This window comes from Pseudophryne corroboree, chromosome 5 (genome assembly GCF_028390025.1).
Source record: "Pseudophryne corroboree isolate aPseCor3 chromosome 5, aPseCor3.hap2, whole genome shotgun sequence".
Lineage (NCBI taxonomy): Eukaryota > Metazoa > Chordata > Amphibia > Anura > Myobatrachidae > Pseudophryne > Pseudophryne corroboree.
The window spans coordinates 665605255-665628154 of NC_086448.1; the positions used below are offsets into that span (position 1 = coordinate 665605255).

Consider the following 22900-nt stretch of genomic DNA (forward strand, 5'->3'; position numbering starts at 1 on the left):
AAGGGCGGACGAAAGGACAAAGCGTCCAACACCCTCCTAGCAGAGGCAAAAGCCAACAGAAAAACGACCTTAAGCGTAAGGCATTCAAGGTCCACAGAATCAAGAGGTTCAAATGGAGACTCTTGCAGGGCATTTAAGACAAGAGACAGATCCCATGGAGCCACAGGAGGGACATAGGGAGGCTGAATCCGTAGAACACCCTGAGTAAAAGTGTGAACGTCAGGAAGACACAATTTTTCTCTGAAACCACACCGACAAGGCAGATATATGAACCTTAAGGGAGGCCAGACGAAGGCCCAAGTCTAGGCCTTGTTGCAGAAAAGCCAAAAGTATATGTATCATAATTCTTAGCAGCACACCATGTGAAGTAAGAATTCCAGACCTATAATAAATCCGAGCCGAAGCTGGTTTACGGGCTTTCAACATAGTTTGAATGACTGCCTCAGAGAATCCTTTTGCACTCAGGAGTGATGCTTCAAGAGCCACGCCGTCAAAGCCAGTCTGGCAAGGTCCGGGTAGACACAAGGGCACTGAACGAGGAGGTCTGGGCGTTGAGGAAGTAGGAGAGGACGCTTGATCGATAAACCCTGCAGGTCTGAGAACCAATGCCGTCTGGGCCACGCTGGAGCGACTACAAGTAGTATTCCTCCTTCTTGCTTGAACTTCCTTATTACCATGGGCAGGAGTGACACTGAAGGGAATACATATGGCAGCCGAAAGTGCAATGGAATTGCCAGTGCGTCCACGAACGCTGCTTGAGGATCCCTTGTCCTTGCTCCGAAGACCGGAACCTTGTGATTGTGTCAAGACGCCATCAGGTCTATAGCTGGTAGGCCCCACTTGTTCACTAGGAATTGAAAGACTTTGGGAGGAAGACTCCACTCTCCGGCGTGCATGTCCTGACGACTGAGGAAGTCTACTTCCCAGTTGAGGACTCCCAGAATGAACACTGCCTATATGGCTGGCAGATGGCATTCCGCCCATTGTAGGATTTTTGACACTTCCACCATTGCCATGCAGCTTCGAGTGCCACAATCATTGTCTGCTTGTACTTGAACAGGCCTGTTCTGTACCAGAGGAAGGGCCAGTGTCAACGCACTGAACACTGCCCGCAATTCCAGAATGTTTATCGAGAGGTGAGATTCCTCCCTGGTACACTGACCCTGGAGAGAGTGTTGCTCCAACACCACGCCCCAACCTCGCAGACTGGCATCCGTTGTCAGGAGGACCCAGTTGGGAGATTCAGAAGGGACGGCCCCTGCTCAACTGTTGGTCCTGTAGCCACCACCTCAGTGACAGACGAACCTCCAGAGTCAAGGAGATCATTTGAGACCTGATCCGATGAGGCAGGCCGTCCCATTTGGAAAGGATTAACCTCTGCAGAGGGAATGAAATTGAGCGTACTCTAGCATGTCGAAAGCCGACACCATGAGGCCTAGTACTTGCATCGCCGAGTGTATCGACACTCTCTGGCGAGAGAGGAAGCATCTGATCTTGTCCTGAAGTTTCAGGACCTTCTCCAGAGACAGAAACAGTCTTTGGCTGTGTGTGTCAGCAGCGTCCCCAGGTGCACCATGCTCCGAGCAGGGACCAGCGAGGACTTTTTCCAATTGATGAGCCACCCGCGGGCTTGAAAGAATTGGACCGACATCTCCAGTTGACTGAGGAGGACGCCTTGGGAATTCGCCAGAATCACCAAGTCGTCCAGATATGGCAGGATCCTGATTCCCTGACGACGGAGGAAAGCAGTCATCACGGCCATTACCTTGGTGAAAATCCGAGGTGCCATGGCCAGTCCAAATGGCAGAGCCTGGAATTGAAAATGAAGGTTGCCAATAGCAAACCGCAGATATTGCTGATGCGAAATGGCAATAGGTATGTGCAGATAAGCATCCTGTATGTCCAGGGATAACATATAGTCCTCGGGTTCCATGGCCAGCACAATAGAGTGCATGGTTTCCATACGGAATTTGGACACTCTTACAAATTTGTTCAATGATTTGAGGTTGCGGATAGGCCGGAAAGACCCATTAGGTTTCGAAACTAGAAACAGGGTCGAATAGTATCCCCTGCCTCTCTGGGACAGAGGTACCGGTACTACCACTCCTGTTTCCAGGTGGGATTGTACAACCAGGTGTAGAGCTTGGGCTTTCAACGGATCTGAAGGGAAAACCGTTGAACAGAACTGGCGAGGGGGACGTCTCTTGAAAGAGATTGCGTACCCGTGAGTAATAACTTCCCGCACCCAGGTGTCTGAAGTGGTCTTTAACCAGGCCTGGGCGAACTGCAGAAGTCGGCCTCCCACCCTGGGGTCCCCCCAGGGGGAGGCCCGCCTCATCATGCAGCAGGCTTGTCTTGTTTAGAAGCAGGCTGACGGGCGGCCCAGGATTGTTTAGATTTGGAATTAGCGGTTTTGGAAGTACGAGCCTGTCTCGGGTAAGCCTGACCTTTTGCTTTACTTGGATTTCGAAAGGAACGAAAAGTTGTACTCTTAGCCTTCTGAGCAAAAGTATTAGTACTTGGGAGAAATGCAGTCTTGGCCTTCGCCAAGTCAGTCACAATCTTGTTCAGATCCTCCCCAAATAGTATGTCTCCCTTGAAAGGAAGCATCTCCAAGGTCTTTTTAGAGTCCAGGTCCACTTTCCAGGACCTCAATCACAGAATCCGGAGAGCCAGGATAGACGTAGTAGAAGCCTTGGCCGCCATGACCCCTGCATCAGAGGCCGCCACCTGAATATAGTGAGAGGCTGTGGTAATATACGACAAATATTGTCTGACAGTGTCAGGAAAATCCTGATGTAGCTCATCCTCAATTGCCTGAACCCATACTTCAATTTCTTTTGTCGCCCAATAGGCCACCATAGTGGGTCTATGTACAGCACCGGTAAGAGTGTAAATAGACTTCAGGCATCCCTCCACGCGCTTATCTGTCGGTTCCTTCAGTACATGACACCACAAGACGGGCAACATGAGAGTCCACCGGCAGTGGAGTTTCCCACTTGTTACTCAACTCCCCAGGGATAGGATAACGAGCTAGCATCTTTTTAGACAGGGAAAATGTATTTCCTGGGGATGACCAGGATTCCTGACGTATGTCAATTAAAAGGTCAGAATGTGGTAAAACTACTTTAGCAACCTATTGATGCTTAAACTTATCCGGTTTCTTAGACATAACAGGAGGCTCAATGTCATCATGAATCTGGATAATCAGCTTGATAGTCTTCACAAGGTCAGGAACATCGACCTGGGTTGTAGATTCCTCATCAGAAGCAACTGTATCAGTGTCTGACAGATCAGTATATTCCCCATCCTCATCGGAAGAATTATCCGAAATATTAGTGGATTGTGAGGAAGAAAATAAGATTTTACTCACCGGTAAATCTATTTCTCGTAGTCCGTAGTGGATGCTGGGAACTCCGTAAGGACCATGGGGAATAGCGGCTCCGCAGGACACTGGGCACAACTAAAGAAAGCTTTAGGACTACCTGGTGTGCACTGGCTCCTCCCTCTATGACTCTCCTCCAGACCTCAGTTAGGATACTGTGCCCGGAAGAGCTGACACAATAAGGAAAGGATTTTGAATCCCGGGTAAGACTCATACCAGCCACACCAATCACACCGTATAACTCGTGATACTATACCCAGTTAACAGTATGAAATATAACTGAGCCTCTCAACAGATGGCTCAACAATAACCCTTTAGTTAAACAATAACTATATACAAGTATTGCAGACAATCCGCACTTGGGACGGGCGCCCAGCATCCACTACGGACTACGAGAAATAGATTTACCGGTGAGTAAAATCTTATTTTCTCTGACGTCCTAGTGGATGCTGGGAACTCCGTAAGGACCATGGGGATTATACCAAAGCTCCCAAACGGGCGGGAGAGTGCGGATGACTCTGCAGCACCGAATGAGCGAACTCTAGGTCCTCCTTAGCCAGGGTATCAAACTTGTAGAATTTAGCAAATGTGTTTGACCCCGACCAAGTAGCTGCTCGGCAAAGTTGTAAAGCCGAGACCCCTCGGGCAGCCGCCCAAGAAGAGCCCACCTTCCTCGTAGAATGGGCTTTTACAGATTTAGGATGCGGCAGTCCAGCCGCAGAATGTGCAAGTTGAATCGTGCTACAGATCCAGCGAGCAATAGTCCGCTTTGAAGCAGGCGCACCCAACTTGTTGGGCGCATGCAGGATAAATAGCGAGTCAGTCTTTCTGACTCCAGCTATCCTGGAAACATAGATTTTTAGGGCCCGGACTACGTCCAGCAACTTGGAGTCCTCCAGGTCACGAGTAGCCGCAGGCACCACAATAGGCTGGTTCAAATGAAACGCTGAAACCACCTTTGGGAGAAATTGGGGACGAGTCCTCAATTCCGCCCTATCCATATGGAAAATCAGATAAGGGCTTTTACAAGACAAAGCCGCCAATTCTGACACACGCCTGGCCGAAGCCAAGGCCAACAGCATGACCACTTTCCACGTGAGATATTTTAGTTCCACGGTTTTAAGTGGTTCAAACCAATGCGACTTTAGGAAATCCAACACCACGTTGAGATCCCAAGGTGCCACTGGGGGCACAAAAGGGGGCTGAATATGCAGCACTCCCTTAACAAATGTCTGAACTTCAGGTAGTGAAGCCAGTTCTTTTTGGAAGAAAATCGATAGAGCCGAAATCTGGACCTTAATGGAACCCAATTTTAGGCCCATAGTCAACCCTGACTGTAGGAAGTGCAGAAATCGACCTAACTGAAATTCCTCCGTTGGGGCCTTCCTGGCCTCACACCACGCAACATATTTCCGCCATATGCGGTGATAATGGTTTGCGGTCACTTCTTTCCTAGCTTTAATTAGCGTAGGGATAACTTCCTCCGGAATGCCCTTTTCCTTCAGGATCCGGCGTTCAACCGCCATGCCGTCAAACGCAGCCGCGGTAAGTCTTGGAACAGACAGGGCCCCTGCTGCAGCAGGTCCTGTCTGAGCGGCAGAGGCCATGGGTCCTCTGAGATCATTTCTTGAAGTTCTGGGTACCAAGCTCTTCTTGGCCAATCTGGAACAATGAGTATAGTTCTTACTCCTCTCCTTCTTATTATTCTCAGTACCTTGGGTATGAGAGGCAGAGGAGGGAACACATACACCGACTGGTACACCCACGGTGTTACCAGAGCGTCCACAGCTATCGCCTGAGGGTCCCTTGACCTGGCGCAATATCTTTTTAGCTTTTTGTTGAGGCGGGACGCCATCATGTCCACCTGTGGCCTTTCCCAATGTTGTACAATCATTTGGAAGACTTCTGGATGAAGTCCCCACTCTCCCGGGTGGAGGTCGTGTCTGCTGAGAAAGTCTGCTTCCCAGTTGTCCACTCCGGGAATGAACACTGCTGATAGTGCTAACACATGATTTTCCGCCCATCGGAGAATCCTTGTGGCTTCTGCCATCGCCATCCTGCTTCTTGTGCCGCCCTGTCGGTTTACATGGGCGACCGCCGTGATGTTGTCTGACTGGATCAGCACCGGCTGGTGTTGAAGCAGGGGTCTTGCCTGACTTAGGGCATTGTAAATGGCCCTTAGTTCCAGAATATTTATGTGTAGGGAAGTCTCCTGACTTGACCATTGTCCTTGGAAATTTCTTCCCTATGTGACTGCCCCCCAACCTCGAAGGCTGGCATCCGTGGTCACCAGGACCCAATCCTGTATGCCGAATCTGCGGCCCTCTAGAAGATGAGCACTTTGCAGCCACCACAGCAGTGACACCCTGGCCCTCGGAGACAGGGTTATCAGCCGATGTATCTGAAGATGCGATCCGGACCACTTGTCCAACAGATCCCACTGAAAGATCCTTGCATGGAACCTTCCGAATGGAATTGCTTCGTAAGAAGCCACCATCTTTCCCAGGACTCGCGTGCAGTGGTGCACCGACACCTGTTTTGGTTTTAGGAGGTCTCTGACTAGAGATGACAACTCCTTGGCCTTCTCCTCCGGGAGAAACACTTTTTTCTGTTCTGTGTCGAGAACCATCCCCAGGAACAGTAGACGCGTTGTAGGAACCAGCTGCGACTTCGGAATGTTCAGGATCCAGCCGTGCTGTTGTAGCACTGCCCGAGCTAGTGCTACTCCGATAACCAACTGTTCCCTGGACCTCGCCTTTATAAGGAGATCGTCCAAGTACGGGATAATTATAACTCTCTTTTTTCGAAGGAGTATCATCATCTCTGCCATTACCTTGGTAAATACCCTCGGTGCCGTGGACAGACCAAACGGCAACGTCTGGAATTGGTAATGACAGTCCTGTACCACAAATCTGAGGTACTCCTGGTGAGGGGGGTAAATGGGGACATGCAGGTAAGCATCCTTGATGTCCAGTGATACCATGAAATCCCCTTCGTCCAGGCTTGCAATAACCGCCCTGAGCGATTCCATTTTGAACTTGAACCTTCGTATATAAGTGTTCAAGGATTTCAAAATTAAGATGGGTCTCACCGAACCGTCCGGTTTCGGTACCACAAACATTGTGGAATAGTAACTCCGTCCCTGTTGAAGGAGGGGTACCTTGGCTATCACCTGCTGCGAATACAGCTTGTGAATTGCCTCCAGCACTGCCTCCCTGTCCGAGGGAGCCGTCGGCAAGGCAGATTTGAGGAAACGGCGAGGGGGAGACGTCTCGAATTCCAGCTTGTACCCCTGAGATACTACCTGTAGAATCCAGGGATCCACCCGTGAGCGAGCCCACTGGTCGCTGAAGTTCTTGAGACGGGCCCCCACCGTACCTGGCTCCGCCTGTGGAGCCCCAGCGTCATGCGGTGGACTTAGAGGAAGCGGGGGAGGACTTTTGTTCATGGGAACTGGCTGTATGCTGCAGCTTTTTCCCCCTACCTCTGCCTCTGATAATACGGTGCTTTCTTTGGCTGTGAGGGAACATGGGGTAAAAATGCTGATTTCCCAGCTGTAGCTGTGGAAACGAGGTCCGAGAGACCATCCCCAAACAACTCCTCACCCTTGTAAGGCAAAACTTCCATGTGCCTTTTAGAATCAGCATCACCTGTCCACTGCCGAGTCCACAATCCTCTCCTGGCAGAAATGGACATTGCGTTTATTTTAAATGAGATGCCAGCCGGCAAATATCCCTCTGTGCATCTCTCATGTATAAGACTGCGTCTTTAATGTGCTCTACGGTTAGCAATATAGTGTCCCTGTCTAAGGTATCAATGTTTTCTGACAGGGAATCTGACCACGCAGCTGCAGTACTGCACATCCATGCTGAAGCAATAGCTGGTCTCAGTATAATGCCTGAGTGTGTATATACAGACTTCAGGATAGCCTCCTGCTTTCTATCTGCAGGTTCCTTTAAGGCGGCCGTGTCCGGAGACGGTAGTGCCACCTTCTTTGACAGACGTGTGAGCGCTTTATCCACCCTAGGGGATGTCTCCCAACGTGACCTGTCCTCTGGCGGGAAAGGGTACGCCATTAGTAACTTTTTAGAAATTACCAGTTTCTTATCGGGGGAAGCCCACGCTTCTTCACACACTTCATTTAATTCATCAGAAGGGGGAAAAACCACTGGCAGTTTTTTCTCCCCAAACATAATACCCTTTTTTGTGGTACCTGGGGTAATATCAGAAATATGCAACACATTTTTCATTGCCGTAATCATGTAACGGGTGGCTCTATTGGAATGTACACTAGTCTCATCATCGTCGACACTGGAGTCAGTATCCGTGTCGACATCTGTGTCTGCCATCTGAGGTAGCGGGCGTTTTAGAGCCCCTGATGGCTTTTGAGACGTCTGGGCAGGCACGAGCTGAGAAGCCGGCTGTCCCACATCTGCTATGTCGTCAAACCTTTTATGTAAGGAGTTGACACTGTCACGTAATTCCTTCAACATATCCATCCACTCAGGTGTCGACCCCGCAGGGGGTGACATCACATTTATCAGCACCTGCTCCGCCTCCACATAAGCCTCCTCATCAAACATGTCGACACAGCCGTACCGACACACCGCACACACACAGGGAATGCTCTGACTGAGGACAGGACCCCACAAAGTCCTTTGGGGAGACAGAGAGAGAGTATGCCAGCACACACCAGAGCGCTATATATAATGTAGGGATTCACACTATACATACAGTGATTTTTCCCTTATAGCTGCTATTAATATACAGATACTGCGCCTAAATTTAGTGCCCCCCCCTCTCTTTTTTACCCTATGAAGTCTGGAAACTGCAGGGGTGAGCCTTGGGAGCGTCCTTCCAGCGGAGCTGTGAGAGGAAATGGCGCCAGTATGCTGAGGGAGATAGCCCCGCCCCTTTCTCGGCGGGCTTCTCCCGCTTTTTTATGGAACATATGGCAGGGGATTTTACACATATATAGTCTTAATAACTATATTATGTGTTATTTTGCCAGTAAGGTACTCTTATTGCAGCCCCAGGGCGCCCCCCCCAGCGCCCTGCACCCATCAGTGACCGGAGTGTGTGGTGTGCATGGGGAGCAATGGCGCACAGCTGCAGTGCTGTGCGCTACCTTAATGAAGACCGAAGTCTTCTGCCGCCGATTTTCAGGAACATCTTCTTGCTTCTGGCTTTGCAAGGGGGACGGCGGCGCGGCTCCGGGACCGGACGACCGAGGCTGGGCCTGTGTTCGATCCCTCTGGAGCTAATGGTGTCCAGTAGCCTAAGAAGCCCAAGCTAGCTGCAAGCAGGTAGGTCCGCTTCTCTCCCCTAAGTCCCTCGTAGCAGTGAGTCTGTTGCCAGCAGATCTCACTGAAAATAAAAAACCTAAATATAACTTTCTTTTCTAAGAGCTCAGGAGAGCCCCTAGTGTGCATCCAGCTCGGCCGGGCACAAAATTCTAACTGAGGTCTGGAGGAGGGTCATAGAGGGAGGAGCCAGTGCACACCAGGTAGTCATAAAGCTTTCTTTAGTTGTGCCCAGTCTCCTGCGGAGCCGCTATTCCCCATGGTCCTTACGGAGTTCCCAGCATCCACTAGGACGTCAGAGAAATTACCCTTTTAGAGGACCCCTTGAATCTCCGAGGGGCGTGGGGTGGACTTTTGTCTAACCAAAGGCTGATTTAATTGCTGTAACTGGGTAGGCAGAGTATCCGCCCATGGCGGATTGACTACAGGGAAATATGTGGCTGTAATGGCACAGGAGGCCCCACAGGGGGCGTAAGACGCATTACAAGCATAGTCAGCATATCTGAAAAAGCTGCCCAAGGTGGGTCCTGATTGGCCACAGGTGCCGCAGGCGGACTGGGAGATGTATGACACCCAGCGCCTGAACCAGCAGCTAACACTTCCCCCACTGGTGAATCCGTGACGACAGCACTGCATGATGCAGGAGCGTCCACGGATGTCCCACCCTGTGTAGCAGACATTGTATGGGATGTAGCCTTAGGGCGTAATAGTACAATATAGACAGACAAACACAAAAACCAGTAAATAATTCCCTGTGTTTGGTGACAGTATACACAGTGCACAAACAGAGGATTTAAGCGGTGTGGGGTGACTGAAAAACACAGTGAGAAATAATAAGAATTTACTTACCGATAATTCTATTTCTCGGAGTCCGTAGTGGATGCTGGGGTTCCTGAAAGGACCATGGGGAATAGCGGCTCCGCAGGAGACAGGGCACAAAAGTAAAGCTTTTACAGGTCAGGTGGTGTGTACTGGCTCCTCCCCCTATGACCCTCCTCCCGACTCCAGTTAGGTACTGTGCCCGGACGAGCGTACACAATAAGGGAGGATTTTGAATCCCGGGTAAGACTCATACCAGCCACACCAATCACACCGTACAACTTGTGATCTAAACCCAGTTAACAGTATGATAACAGAGGAGCCTCTGAACGATGGCTTCCTAAACAATAACCCGAATTAGTTAACAATAACTATGTACAAGTATTGCAGATAATCCGCACTTGGGATGGGCGCCCAGCATCCACTACGGACTCCGAGAAATAGAATTATCGGTAAGTAAATTCTTATTTTCTCTATCGTCCTAAGTGGATGCTGGGGTTCCTGAAAGGACCATGGGGATTATACCAAAGCTCCCAAACGGGCGGGAGAGTGCGGATGACTCTGCAGCACCGAATGAGAGAACTCCAGGTCCTCCTTTGCCAGGGTATCAAATTTGTAAAAATTTACAAACGTGTTCTCCCCTGACCACGTAGCTGCTCGGCAGAGTTGTAATGCCGAGACCCCTCGGGCAGCCGCCCAAGATGAGCCCACCTTCCTTGCGGAATGGGCCTCAACAGATTTAGGCTGTGGCAGGCCTGCCACAGAATGTACAAGTTGAATTTTGTTACAAATCCAACGAGCAATCGACTGCTTAGAAGCAGGTGCACCCAACTTGTTGGGTGCATACAGTATAAACAGCGAGTCAGATTTTCTGACTCCAGCCGTCCTTTAAATGTATATTTTTAAGGCTCTGACAACGTCCAACAACTTGGAGTCCTTCAAGTCGTCTGTAGCCGCAGGCACTACAATAGGCTGGTTCAGGTGAAACGCTGATACCACCTTAGGGAGAAAATGCGGACGCGTCCGCAGCTCTGCCCTATGTCGAATGGAAAATTAAATAAGGGCTTTTATAAAACAAAGCCGCCAGTTCAGATACTCTCCCGGCCGAAGCCAGGGCCAGTAACATAGTCACTTTCCATGTGAGATATTTCAAATCCACATTCTTTAGTGGTTCAAACCAATTGGATTTGAGGAAATCTAAAACTACATTTAGATCCCACGGTGCCACCTTAGGCACCACAGGAGGCTGTATATGCAGTACTCCTTTGATAAAAATCTGGACCTCAGGGACTGAGGCCAATTCTTTTTGGAAGAATATTGATAGGGCCGAAATTTGAACCTTAATAGATCCCAATTTGAGACCCATAGACAATCCTGATTGCAGGAAATGTAGGAAAACGACCCAGTTCCATCGGAGCACTCCGCTGCTCGCACCACGCAACATATTTTCGCCAAATACGGCGATAATGCTTCGCGGTGACTTCCTTCCTTGCCTTTATCAAGGTAGGAATGACTTCTTCTGGAATGCCTTTTCCTTTTAGGATCTGGCATTCAAACGCCATGCCGTCAAACGCAGCCGCGGTAAGTCTTGAAAAAGACAAGGACCCTGCTGAAGCAGGTCCCTTCTCAGAAGTAGAGGCCACGGATCGTCCGTGACCATCTCTTGAAGTTCCGGGTACCAAGTCCTTCTTGGCCAATCCGGAGCCACTAGTCTTACTCCTCTTTGCCGTATAATCCTCAATACCTTTGGTATGAGAGGCAGAGGAGGAAACACATATACGGACTGGTACACCCAAAGTGTTACCAACGCATCCACAGCTATTGCCTGCGGATCTCTTGACCTGGCGCAATAACTGTCCAGTGTCTTGTTGAGGCAAGACGCCATCATGTCCACCATTGGTTTTACCCAACGGTTTAATAGCATGTGGAAAACTTCTGGATGAAGTACCCACTCTCCCGGGTGAAGGTCGTGTCTGCTGAGGAAGTCTGCTTCCCAGTTGTCCACGCCCGGGATGAATACTGCTGACAGTGCTATCACGTGATTCTCCGCCCAGCGAAGGATCCTGGCAGCCTCTGCCATTCTGTTTCTTGTGCCGCCCTGTCTGTTTACATGGGCGACTGCCGTGATGTTGTCCGACTGGATCAACACCGGTCTTCCTTGAAGCAGAGGTTCCGCCTGGCTTAGAGCATTGTAGATTGCTCTTAGTTCCAGAATGCTTATGTGAAGAGACTTTTTCAGGCTCGACCACACTCCCTGGAAATTTCTTCCCTGTGTGACTGCTCCCCAGCCTCTCAGGCTGGCATCCGTGGTCACCAGGATCCAATCCTGCATGCCGAATCTGCGGCCCTCCAATAGATGAGCCTCCTGCAACCACCACAGAAGGGATACCCTTGTCCTCGGCGACAGGGTTATCCGCAGGTGCATCTGAAGATGCGACCCTGACCATTTGTCCAACAGATCCCTTTGCATGGAATCTGCCGAAAGGGATTGCTTCGTAAGAAGCTACCATTTTTTCCCAGGACTCTTGTGCATTGATGTACAGACACCTTTCCTGGTTTTAGGAGGTTCCTGACCAGGTCAGATAACTCCTTGGCTTTTTCTTCGGGAAGAAAAACCTTTTTCTGAACTGTGTCCAGAATCATCCCCAGGAACATCAGACGAGTTGTCGGCATTAATTGGGATTTTGGAATATTCAGAATCCATCCGTGCTGCTTTAGCACCTCTTGAGATAGTGCTAAACCCATCTCTAGCTGTTCTCTGGACCTTGTCCTTATTAGGAGATCGTCCAAGTATGGGATAATTAATACGCCTTTTCTTCGAAGAAGAAATATTATCTCGGCCATTACCTTTGTAAAGACCCGAGGTGCCGTGGACAAACCAAACGGCAGCGTCTGAAACTGATAGTGACAGTTTTGTACAACGAACCTGAGGTACCCCTGGTGTGAGGGGTAATTGGAACGTGGAGATACGCATCCTTGATGTCCAAGGATACCATAAAGTCCCCTTCTTCCAGGTTCGCTATCACTGCTCTGAGTGACTCCATCTTGAACTTGAACTTCTTTATGTACAGGTTCAAGGACTTCAGATTTAGAATAGGCCGTACCGAGCCATCCGGCTTCGGTACCACAAAAAGAGTGGAATAATACCCCTTCCCTTGTTGTAGAAGAGGTACCTTGACTATCACCTGCTGAGAATACAGCTTGTGAATGGCTTCCAAAACCGTCTCCCTTTCTGAGGGGGACGTTGGTAAAGCCGACTTCAGGAAACGGCGAGGTGGCTCTGTCTCTAATTTCAACCTGTACCACTGAGATATTATCTGCAGGATCCAGGGATTTACCTGCGAGTGAGCCCACTGCGCGCTGTAATTTTTGAGACGACCGCCTACCGCCCCCAAGTCCGCTTGCGAAGCCCCAGCGTCATGCTGAGGCTTTTGTAGAAGCCGGGGAGGGCTTCTGTTCCTGGGAAGGAGCTGCCTGTTGCTGTCTCTTCCCTCGTCCTCTGCCTCGTGGCAGATATGAATAGCCCTTTGCTCTCTTATTTTTAAAGGAACGAAAAGGCTGCGGTTGAAAAGTCGGTGCCTTTTTCTGTTGGGGAGTGACTTGAGGTAGAAAGGTGGATTTCCCGGCCGTAGCCGTGGCCACCAAATCCGATAGACCGACCCCAAATAACTCCTCTACGCATCGCCTGTCCACTGTCGTGTCCATAAAGCTCTTCTGGCCGAAATGGACATAGCACTTACCCGTGATGCCAGTGTGCAGATATCTCTCTGTGCATCACGCATATAAAGAAATGCATCCTTTATTTGTTCTAACGACAGTAAAATATTGTCCCCGTCCAGGGTATCAATATTTTCGATCAGGGACTCTGACCAAACTACCCCAGCACTGCACATCCAGGCAGTCGCAATAGCTGGTCGTAGTATAACACCTGCATGTGTGTATATACCTTTTTGGATATTTTCCATCCTCCTATCTGATGGATCTTTAAGTGCGGCCGTCTCAGGAGAGGGTAACGCCACTTGTTTTGATAAGCGTGTTAGCGCTTTGTCCACCCTAGGAGGTGTTTCCCAGCGCTCCCTAACCTCTGGCGGGAAAGGGTATAAAGCCAATAACTTCTTTGAAATTAGCAGTTTTTTATCGGGGCACCCCACGCTTCATCACACACGTCATTTAATTCTTCTGATTCGGTAAAAACTACTGGTAGTTTTTTCACACCCCACATAATACCCTGTTTAGTGGTACCTGTAGTATCAGCTAAATGTAACATCTCCTTTATTGCCAAAATCATATAACGTGTGGCCCTACTGGAAAATACGGTTGATTCGTCACCTTCACCACCGGAATCAGTGCCTGTGTCTGGGTCTGTGTCGACCGACTGAGGCAAGGGGCGTTTTACAGCCCCTGACGGTGTTTGAGGCGCCTGGACAGGCACTAATTGAGTGTCCGGCCGCCTCATGTCGGCAAACGACTGCTTAAGCGAGTTGACGCTATCCCGTAATTCCACAAATAAAGGCATCCATTCTGGTGTCGACCCCCTAGGAGGTGACATCCTCATATTTGGCAATTGCTCCGCCTCCACACCAATAACGTCCTCATACATGTCGACACACACGTACCGACACACAGCAGACACACAGGGAATGCTCTATACGAAGACAGGACCCACTAGCCCTTTGGGGAGACAGAGGGAGAGTCTGCCAGCACACACCAAAAAGCGCTATATATGACAGGGATAGCCTTATGATTAAGTGCTCCCTTATAGCTGCTTTTATATTGATATATTGCCATTTATTTTGCCCCCCCTCTCTGTTATACCCTGTTTCTGTAGTGCAGTGCAGGGGAGAGACCTGGGAGCCTTCCTGACCAGCGGAGCTGTGACAGAAAATGGCGCCGTGTGCTGAGGAGATAGGCCCCGCCCCTTTTCCGGCGGGCTCGTCTCCCGCTATTTAGTACATTTAGGCAGGGGTAAATATCTCCATATAGCCTCTGGGGCTATATGTGAGGTATTTTTAGCCTTTTTAAAGGTTTTCATTTGCCTCCCAGGGCGCCCCCCTCCCAGCGCCCTGCACCCTCAGTGACTGCCGTGTGAAGTGTGCTGAGAGGAAAATGGCGCACAGCTGCAGTGCTGTGCGCTACCTTAAGAAGACTGCAGGAGTCTTCAGCCGCCGATTCTGGACCTCTTCTTGCTTCAGCATCTGTGAGGGGGCCGGCGGCGTGGCTCCGGTGACCATCCAGGCTGTACCTGTGATCGTCCCTCTGGAGCTTCATGTCCAGTAGCCAAGAAGCCAATCCATCCTGCACGCAGGTGAGTTCACTTCTTCTCCCCTCTGTCCCTCGTTGCAGTGATCCTGTTGCCAGCAGGAATCACTGTAAAATAAAAAAACCTAAGCTAAACTCTCTAAGCAGCTCTTTATGAGAGCCACCTAGAATTGCACCCTTCTCGGCCGGGCACAAAAATCTAACTGGAGTCGGGAGGAGGGTCATAGGGGGAGGAGCCAGTACACACCACCTGACCTGTAAAAGCTTTACTTTTGTGCCCTGTCTCCTGCGGAGCCGCTATTCCCCATGGTCCTTTCAGGAACCCCAGCATCCACTTAGGACGATAGAGAAACAAACAGTATACCCTGTGTAGCACTATATATTATATGAGATCCTGACGCACTTCGTTTCCCAGGGTACAGAATATAGTGATAGCAAAACGTGTGATACACAAGAAAGGAATCCACACAGCTACAGGCACACTCAGTCACAGGTACAATGCAGGAATTATTACATATAAACAATAAAACTGCACTGGACTAGTAAATTACATATAAGTATGTATGTATACAGATATAACAATGCACAGTAAACACTGGATGTATATGACAGAATACTTGCACTAAATATTCAGATAGCAGTACACTTGTTCTTAACTAACACTGTCTAAAATGACATGTAGAATACTTACTGTAAGTGTCTGTAAATGCACAGTGCTGATGATACAGGCGGATTTACAGAAAAGACAGTGCCCAGCAGTTCCGGAGATCAGCCCAGCTATGTAATGGCGCCAAAATCTCAGTCAGGGAGTGAGGGAGAGAGAACTGCAGCTCCAGGGCGGGAACACCAGCAGTAAATGGCGCCTGGAGCTGGGGGAGGGGCTACAGGTCAGCGCCTTATCCCCTCTGCTGGACTTTACCACCGGGTACTTTGGATCCTTTTATAAACGGATTTTAGTAAATCCGACCAGTGCTCCTTGCCCTGGTGGATATAGTGGGGTCCCTGTGCGACACAGTGTCCATGCCAGCGGCGCGGTCCGTCTCCTGGGACTGCGACCGGATCGCGATTTACCGGCGGGTCCCAACTGGGGGACCCTCTTACCTCCTCCCGTTAGTGCAGCCACACGATCCTGGAGAGTGACAGCGGTGGTGTGCCTGAAAACCGGTGCGTCTCCGCTGCAAGCACCCAGGAACCAGGCCGCGGGAGTATGCAGCGCAGCTGAGGGAGGTGATGGAGCCGCAGCACAGCATGTCATAAAGACATAGAAAGTGCTGCGGTCCGTGAAGTCTTCTAAAAAAAAGCTCTTTTCAGGGCTGCCTAGCGCAGCCCCACCTGTTAGCTGCCTGCTCTGTAGGCACCAACTTACAAACTGAGCTCCAGTGCCTGGAGGCGGGGCTATAGAGGAGGCGGTGCAGTGCATCCTGGGAACAGTCAAAGCTTTAGCCTCTTGGTGCCTCGGCTCAAGATCCAACTCTGCACCTCGAGGTTATTCCCTGTGGAATACCAGTGTACACCGCTGCAGCAATAGTCCATATCGGTAGAAAACACAGTGCATATTGCACCGTGTGTAAACACTTGCGATGCCGATGCGCGGTCCCGTGGGTTTGGCATCACAAGGAAAAATAGTGTGTGCAGACAGGGTCGATATTCTCTATATCGGAGGTTCTTGCCTTCTGACACAATATACTCAATAACGCCCGTTGCACCGTGTGTATGCGCCATTATTCTCAATGTGATGCGACTAGGACGCACCAGATGACCGTGCTGATTAATATGCAACACTTGTTTATCTGTGTGAGTCTGTATACGAAATGCTACAATGCAGCAGTCGTGGCTTTTTTCCATGCCAAGTTCCGTTGTGCTTCATATATACAGACTTAGTTGCTCAGAGATATACAAGTGTTGAATATCAAATTAATCAGCACAATCTCCCATTGTACCCTAGTCACAACGTGTTGTAACTAAGGGAGCATTTTTTCCAAAAAAAAAGATGACCGATGTTAGCGGAGTTGCTCTGCACCTGACAGCTCACTCACACCAGGTATCTCCTCCTGTATGGAGTATTGAGGTTAAATGTATGAGGTGTGGCTATAAAATAACGAAACTGATATATAATTTATGTTTAATTATATTAAGTACATTTTAACTCCGTTACTCCGTTCCCCTTCTATGTACTCCCCTTCTGAATCTACACACCCCAGCATTGTAATTTGAACTGGTGTTTTGTCTCAGGACCATACTGGAAGATCCGTGTTTTGTCAATGGTAATAAATTTATCTAAAAAATGCAAATCTGCTTGAATTTGTTACAAAATGTCTGTGCGAATTCGCTTTCAATTTTCTGTCTGCTCGACAGTGAGAAGACTTGGAACAATCTTAACACAATCTTTTGTTAAAATCTTGATGCAAAACTTGCCTAACAGTTTCTTTGTCAATGTTTACCATTCCTGCTATCGTTCGGATGCTGAGTCGACGGTCAATTTGAACAATTTTTTTCACATTTTCTTTGTTTTCGATGTGGGACAGTTTATCATCTTCAACATCCTCAAGACCATCACTAAATCTTTTGTGCCACTCAAACACACGTGCATATGACATACTGTACAATCTACCTTGTAAGCCTCTGTAAGCATACGGACAGATTCGGTGAGCATTTTGTTCAGTTTACCTAAAAATTTTAAGTGAACACATTGCTCTACTTTTGAACTAAGCATTTTTATGATGCACGGGAAAAACACAACTTCTTCGAACACTGTGTGACAGTAAACTATCTGTGCGAGAAGGGTGAGACTTAAAAGACCGTTCTAGTCCAAAGTCAATGTTACCCCACTCCCTTTTAACTCATGCAGTATGGTTTGTTTTTTACAAGTACAGCCACATCTTGTATGAGTACATATCTGTAAAAGAACCCAAGAAAATAATAAATGTCTTTTATCTTTAAATATTCTTACGTTTGAACTGCAAGCTCTGTGTCAAATGTAAGGGTGATTCCAGTGTTCACCAGAAATACATACAACTTCATGATGACTGCTCTATGTTCCTCTGCTCCCTGCTTTGCACTTTGGTCTGCTCATTTAGAAACTGTGGAGAAAAAGAAAAAAAGAGATATGTTACACGTGGGATAGATTTGTCTTGTAGTAAGAAAAAAAATAAATCACATGAGCCTAATACACTAGACATCAACCACATTTTAGAACTTTCAAAACAACAGCAGACGAAAATGTGAAAGGAAAAAGAAAGATTAAAACAAACCTATCAGGGATTTAGTTTATCATAGTAATGGGGCCTATACATCTGCTATTAATTGGTGCAATAACTGGGTGAGATTACCATCAAAAATAAGAATTTACTTACCGATAATTCTATTTCTCATAGTCCGTAGTGGATGCTGGGGACTCCGAAAGGACCATGGGGAATAGCGGCTCCGCAGGAGACTGGGCACAAAGTAAAAGCTTTAGGACTAGCTGGTGTGCACTGGCTCCTCCCCCTATGACCCTCCTCCAAGCCTCATTTAGGATACTGTGCCCGGACGAGCGTACACAATAAGGAAGGATTTTGAATCCCGGGTAAGACTCATACCAGCCACACCAATCACACCGTACAACTTGTGATCTGAACCCAGTTAACAGCATGATAACAGAAGGAGCCTCTGAAAAGATGGCTCACAACAACAATAACCCGATTTTTGTAACAATAACTATGTACAAGTAATGCAGACAATCCGCACTTGGGATGGGCGCCCAGCATCCACTACGGACTATGAGAAATAGAATTATCGGTAAGTAAATTCTTATTTTCTCTAACGTCCTAGTGGATGCTGGGGACTCCGAAAGTACCATGGGGATTATACCAAAGCTCCCAAACGGGCGGGAGAGTGCGGATGACTCTGCAGCACCGAATGAGAGAACTCCAGGTCCTCCTCAGCCAGGGTATCAAATTTGTAGAATTTAGCAAACGTGTTTGCCCCTGACCAAGTAGCTGGTCGGCAAAGTTGTAAAGCCGAGACCCCTCGGGCAGCCGCCCAAGATGAGCCCACTTTCCGTGTGGAATGGGCTTTTACAGATTTTGGCTGTGGCAGGCCTGCCACAGAATGTGCAAGCTGAATTGTACTACAAATCCAACGAGCAATCGTCTGCTTAGAAGCAGGAGCACCCAGCTTGTTGGGTGCATACAGGATAAACAGCGAGTCAGATTTTCTGACTCCAGCCGTCCTGGAAACATATATTTTCAGGGCCCTGACTACGTCCAGCAACTTGGAATCCTCCAAGTCCCTAGTAGCCGCAGGCACCACAATAGGTTGGTTTAAGTGAAATGCTGAAACCACCTTAGGGAGAAATTGAGGACGAGTCCTCAATTCTGCCCTGTCCGTATGAAAAATTAGGTAAGGGCTTTTATAGGATAAAGCCGCCAATTCTGATACACGCCTGGCTGAAGCCAGGGCTAACAGCATTACCACTTTCCATGTGAGATATTTCAAGTCCACAGTGGTGAGTGGTTCAAACCAATGTGATTTTAGGAATCCCAACACTACATTGAGATCCCAAGGTGCCACTGGAGGCACAAAAGGAGGCTGTATATGCAGTACTCCCTTGACAAACGTCTGAACTTCAGGAACAGAAGCTAGTTCTTTTTGGAAGAATATCAACAGGGCCGAAATTTGAACCTTAATGGACCCTAATTTGAGGCCCATAGACAGTCCTGTTTGCAGGAAATGCAGGAATCGACCAAGTTGAAATTCCTCCGTAGGGGCCTTCCTGGCCTCGCAACACGCAACATATTTACGCCAAATACGGTGATAATGTTGTACGGTTACATCCTTCCTGGCTTTGATCAGGGTAGGGATGACTTCATCCGGAATGCCTTTTTCCTTCAGGATCCGGCGTTCAACCGCCATGCCGTCAAACGCAGCCGCGATAAGTCTTGGAACAGACATGGTCCCTGCTGGAGCAGGTCCTGTCTTAGAGGTAGAGGCCACGGGTCTTCCGTGAGCATCTCTTGAATTTCCGGGTACCAAGTCCTTCTTGGCCAATCCGGAGCCACGAGTATAGTCTTTACTCCTCTCCTTCTTATGATTCTCAGTACTTTTGGTATGAGAGGAAGAGGAGGGAACACATACACTGACCGGTACACCCACGGTGTTACCAGAGCGTCCGCAGCTATTGCCTGAGGGTCCCTTGACCTGGAGCAATATCTGTCCAGTTTTTTGTTGAGGCGAGACGCCATCATGTCCACCTTTGGTTTTTATCAACGGTTTACAATCATGTGGAAGACTTCTGGGTGAAGTCCCCACTCCCCCGGGTGAAGATCGTGTCTGCTGAGGAAGTCTGCTTCCCAGTTGTCCACTCCCGGAATGAACACTGCTGACAGTGCTATCACATGATTTTCCGCCCAGCGAAGAATCCTTGCCACTTCCGTCATTGCCCTCCTGCTTCTTGTGCCGCCCTGTCTGTTTACGTGGGCGACTGCCGTGATGTTGTCCGACTGGATCAATACTGGCTGACCCTGAAGCAGAGGCCTTGCCTGACTTAGGGCATTGTAAATGGCCCTTAGTTCCAGGATATTTATGTGAAGTGACGTTTCCATGCTTGACCACAAGCCCTGGAAATTTTTTCCCTGTGTGACTGCTCCCCAGCCTCTCAGGCTGGCATCCGTGGTCACCAGGACCCAATCCTGAATGCCGAATCTGCGGCCCTCTAGGAGATGAGCACTCTGTAACCACCACAGGAGAGACACCCTTGTCCTTGGAGACAGGGTTATCCGCTGATGCATTTGAAGATGCGATCCGGACCATTTGTCTAGCAGATCCAACTGAAAAGTTCTTGCGTGGAATCTGCCGAATGGAATCGCTTCGTAAGAAGCCACCATCTTTCCCAGGACCCTTGTGCACTGATGCACTGACACCTGGCCTGGTCTTAGGAGTTTCCTGACTAGGTCGGATAACTCCCTGGCTTTCTCTTCCGGGAGAAACACCTTTTTCTGTACTGTGTCCAGAATCATCCCTAGGAACAGCAGACGTGTCGTCGGAATCAGCTGCGATTTTGGAATATTTAGAATCCATCCGTGCTGTCGTAGTACTATTTGAGATAGTGCTACTCCGACCTCTAACTGTTCTCTGGACCGTGCCCTTATCAGGAGATCGTCCAAGTAAGGGATAATTAAGACGCCTTTTCTTCGAAGCAGAATCATCATTTCGGCCATTACCTTGGTAAAGACCCGGGGTGCCGTGGACAATCCAAACGGCAGCGTCTGAAACTGATAGTGACAGTTCTGTACCACAAACCTGAGGTACCCTTGGTGAGAAGGGCAAATTGGGACATGGAGGTAAGCATCCTTGATGTCCAGAGACACAATGTAGTCCCCTTCTTCCAGGTTCGCTATCACTGCTCTGAGTGACTCCATCTTGAACTTGAACCTTTTTATGTAAGTGTTCAAGGATTTCAGATTTAAAATGGGTCTCACCGAGCCGTCCGGCTTCGGTACCACAAACAGCGTGGAGTAATACCCCTTTCCCTGTTGTAGGAGGGGTACCTTGATTATCACTTGCTGGGAATACAGCTTGTGAATGGCTTCCAATACCGCCTCCCTGTCGGGGGTAGACGTTGGTAAAGCAGACTTCAGGAACCGGCGAGGGGGAGACGTCTCGAATTCCAATTTGTACCTCTGAGATACTACCTGCAGGATCCAGGGGTCCACTTGCGAGTGAGCCCACTGCGCGCTGAAATTCTTGAGACGGGCCCCCACCGTGCCTGAGTCCGCTTGTAAGGCCCCAGCGTCATGCTGAGGACTTGGCAGAAGCGGGGGAGGGCTTCTGTTCGTGGGAAGAAGCTGTCTGTTTCAGTCTTTTTCCCCTTCTCTGCCCCGGGGCAGATATGAGTGGCCTTTTGCCCGCTTGCCCTTATGGGGACGAAAGGACTGAGCCTGAAAAGACGGTATCTTTTTCTGCTGCGAGGTGACTTGGGGTAAAAAGGTGGATTTCCCAGCCGTTGCCGTGGCCACCAGGTCCGATAGACCGACCCCAAATAACTCCTCCCCTTTATACGGCAATACTTCCATATGCCGTTTGGAATCCGCATCCCCTGACCACTGTCGCGTCCATAATCCTCTTCTGGCAGAAATGGACATCGCACTTACTCTTGATGCCAGAGTGCAAATGTCTCTCTGTGCATCTCGCATATATAGGAATGCATCCTTTAAATGCTCTATAGTCAATAATATATTGTCCCTGTCCAGGGTATCAATATTTTCAGTCAGGGAATCCGACCAAGCCACCCCAGCACTGCACATCCAGGCTGAGGCGATTGCTGGTCGCAGTACAACACCAGTATGAGTGTATATACTTTTAAGGATATTTTCCAGCCTCCTTAAGGGCGGCCGTTTCTGGAGACGGTAACGCCACTTGTTTGATAAGCGTGTGAGCGCCTTATCCACCCTAGGGGGTGTTTCCCAACGAGCCCTAACCTCTGGTGGGAAGGGATATAGTGCCAATAATTTTTTAGAAATTAGCAGTTTTTTGTCGGGGGTAACCCACGCTTCATCACACACTTCATTCAATTCATCTGATTCAGGAAAAACTACGGGTAGTTTTTTCACACCCCACATAATACCCCTTTTTGTGGTACTTGCAGTATCAGAGATGTGCAAAACCTCCTTCATTGCCGTGATCATGTAACGTGTGGCCCTACTGGAAAATACGTTTGTTTCTTCACCGTCGACACTGGAGTCAGTGTCTGTGTCTGGGTCCGTGTCGACCCACTGAGGTAACGGGCGTTTAATAGCCCCTGACGGTGTTTGAGACGCCTGGACAGGCACTAACTGAGCTGCCGGCTGTCTCATGTCGTCAACAGTTTTCTGTAACGTGCCGACACTGTCACGTAATTCCTTAATTACGGCCATCCATTCAGGTGTCGACTCCCTAGGGGGTGACATCACCATTATAGGCAATTGCTCCGCCTCCACATCATTTTCCTCCTCATACATGTCGACACACACGTACCGACACCCAGCACACACACAGGGAATGCTCTGATAGAGGACAGGACCCACTTAGCCCCTTGGGGAGACAGAGGGAGAGTTTGCCAGCACACACCAGAGCGCTATATATGTATAGGGACAACCTTACAATAAGTGTCTATCCC

General features: G+C 49.0%; 1 protein-coding gene across 4 annotated transcripts in view; it reads right to left on the reverse strand.

The window, feature by feature from the left end:
* RB1CC1 (RB1 inducible coiled-coil 1) overlaps window positions 1-22900 on the reverse strand; it is a 397988-nt gene that overhangs the window by 348406 nt on the left and 26682 nt on the right. For 3 of the 4 annotated variants that reach the window (XM_063923715.1, XM_063923717.1, XM_063923716.1), the window contains exon 2: window positions 17717-17846. In XM_063923715.1, the coding sequence (XP_063779785.1) occupies window positions 17717-17787 (71 nt within the window). In that variant the 5' untranslated portion in view covers window positions 17788-17846. Of the gene's footprint in view, window positions 1-17716; window positions 17847-22900 lie in introns of those variants that run through there. The other variant, XM_063923718.1, reaches the window with a different exon arrangement.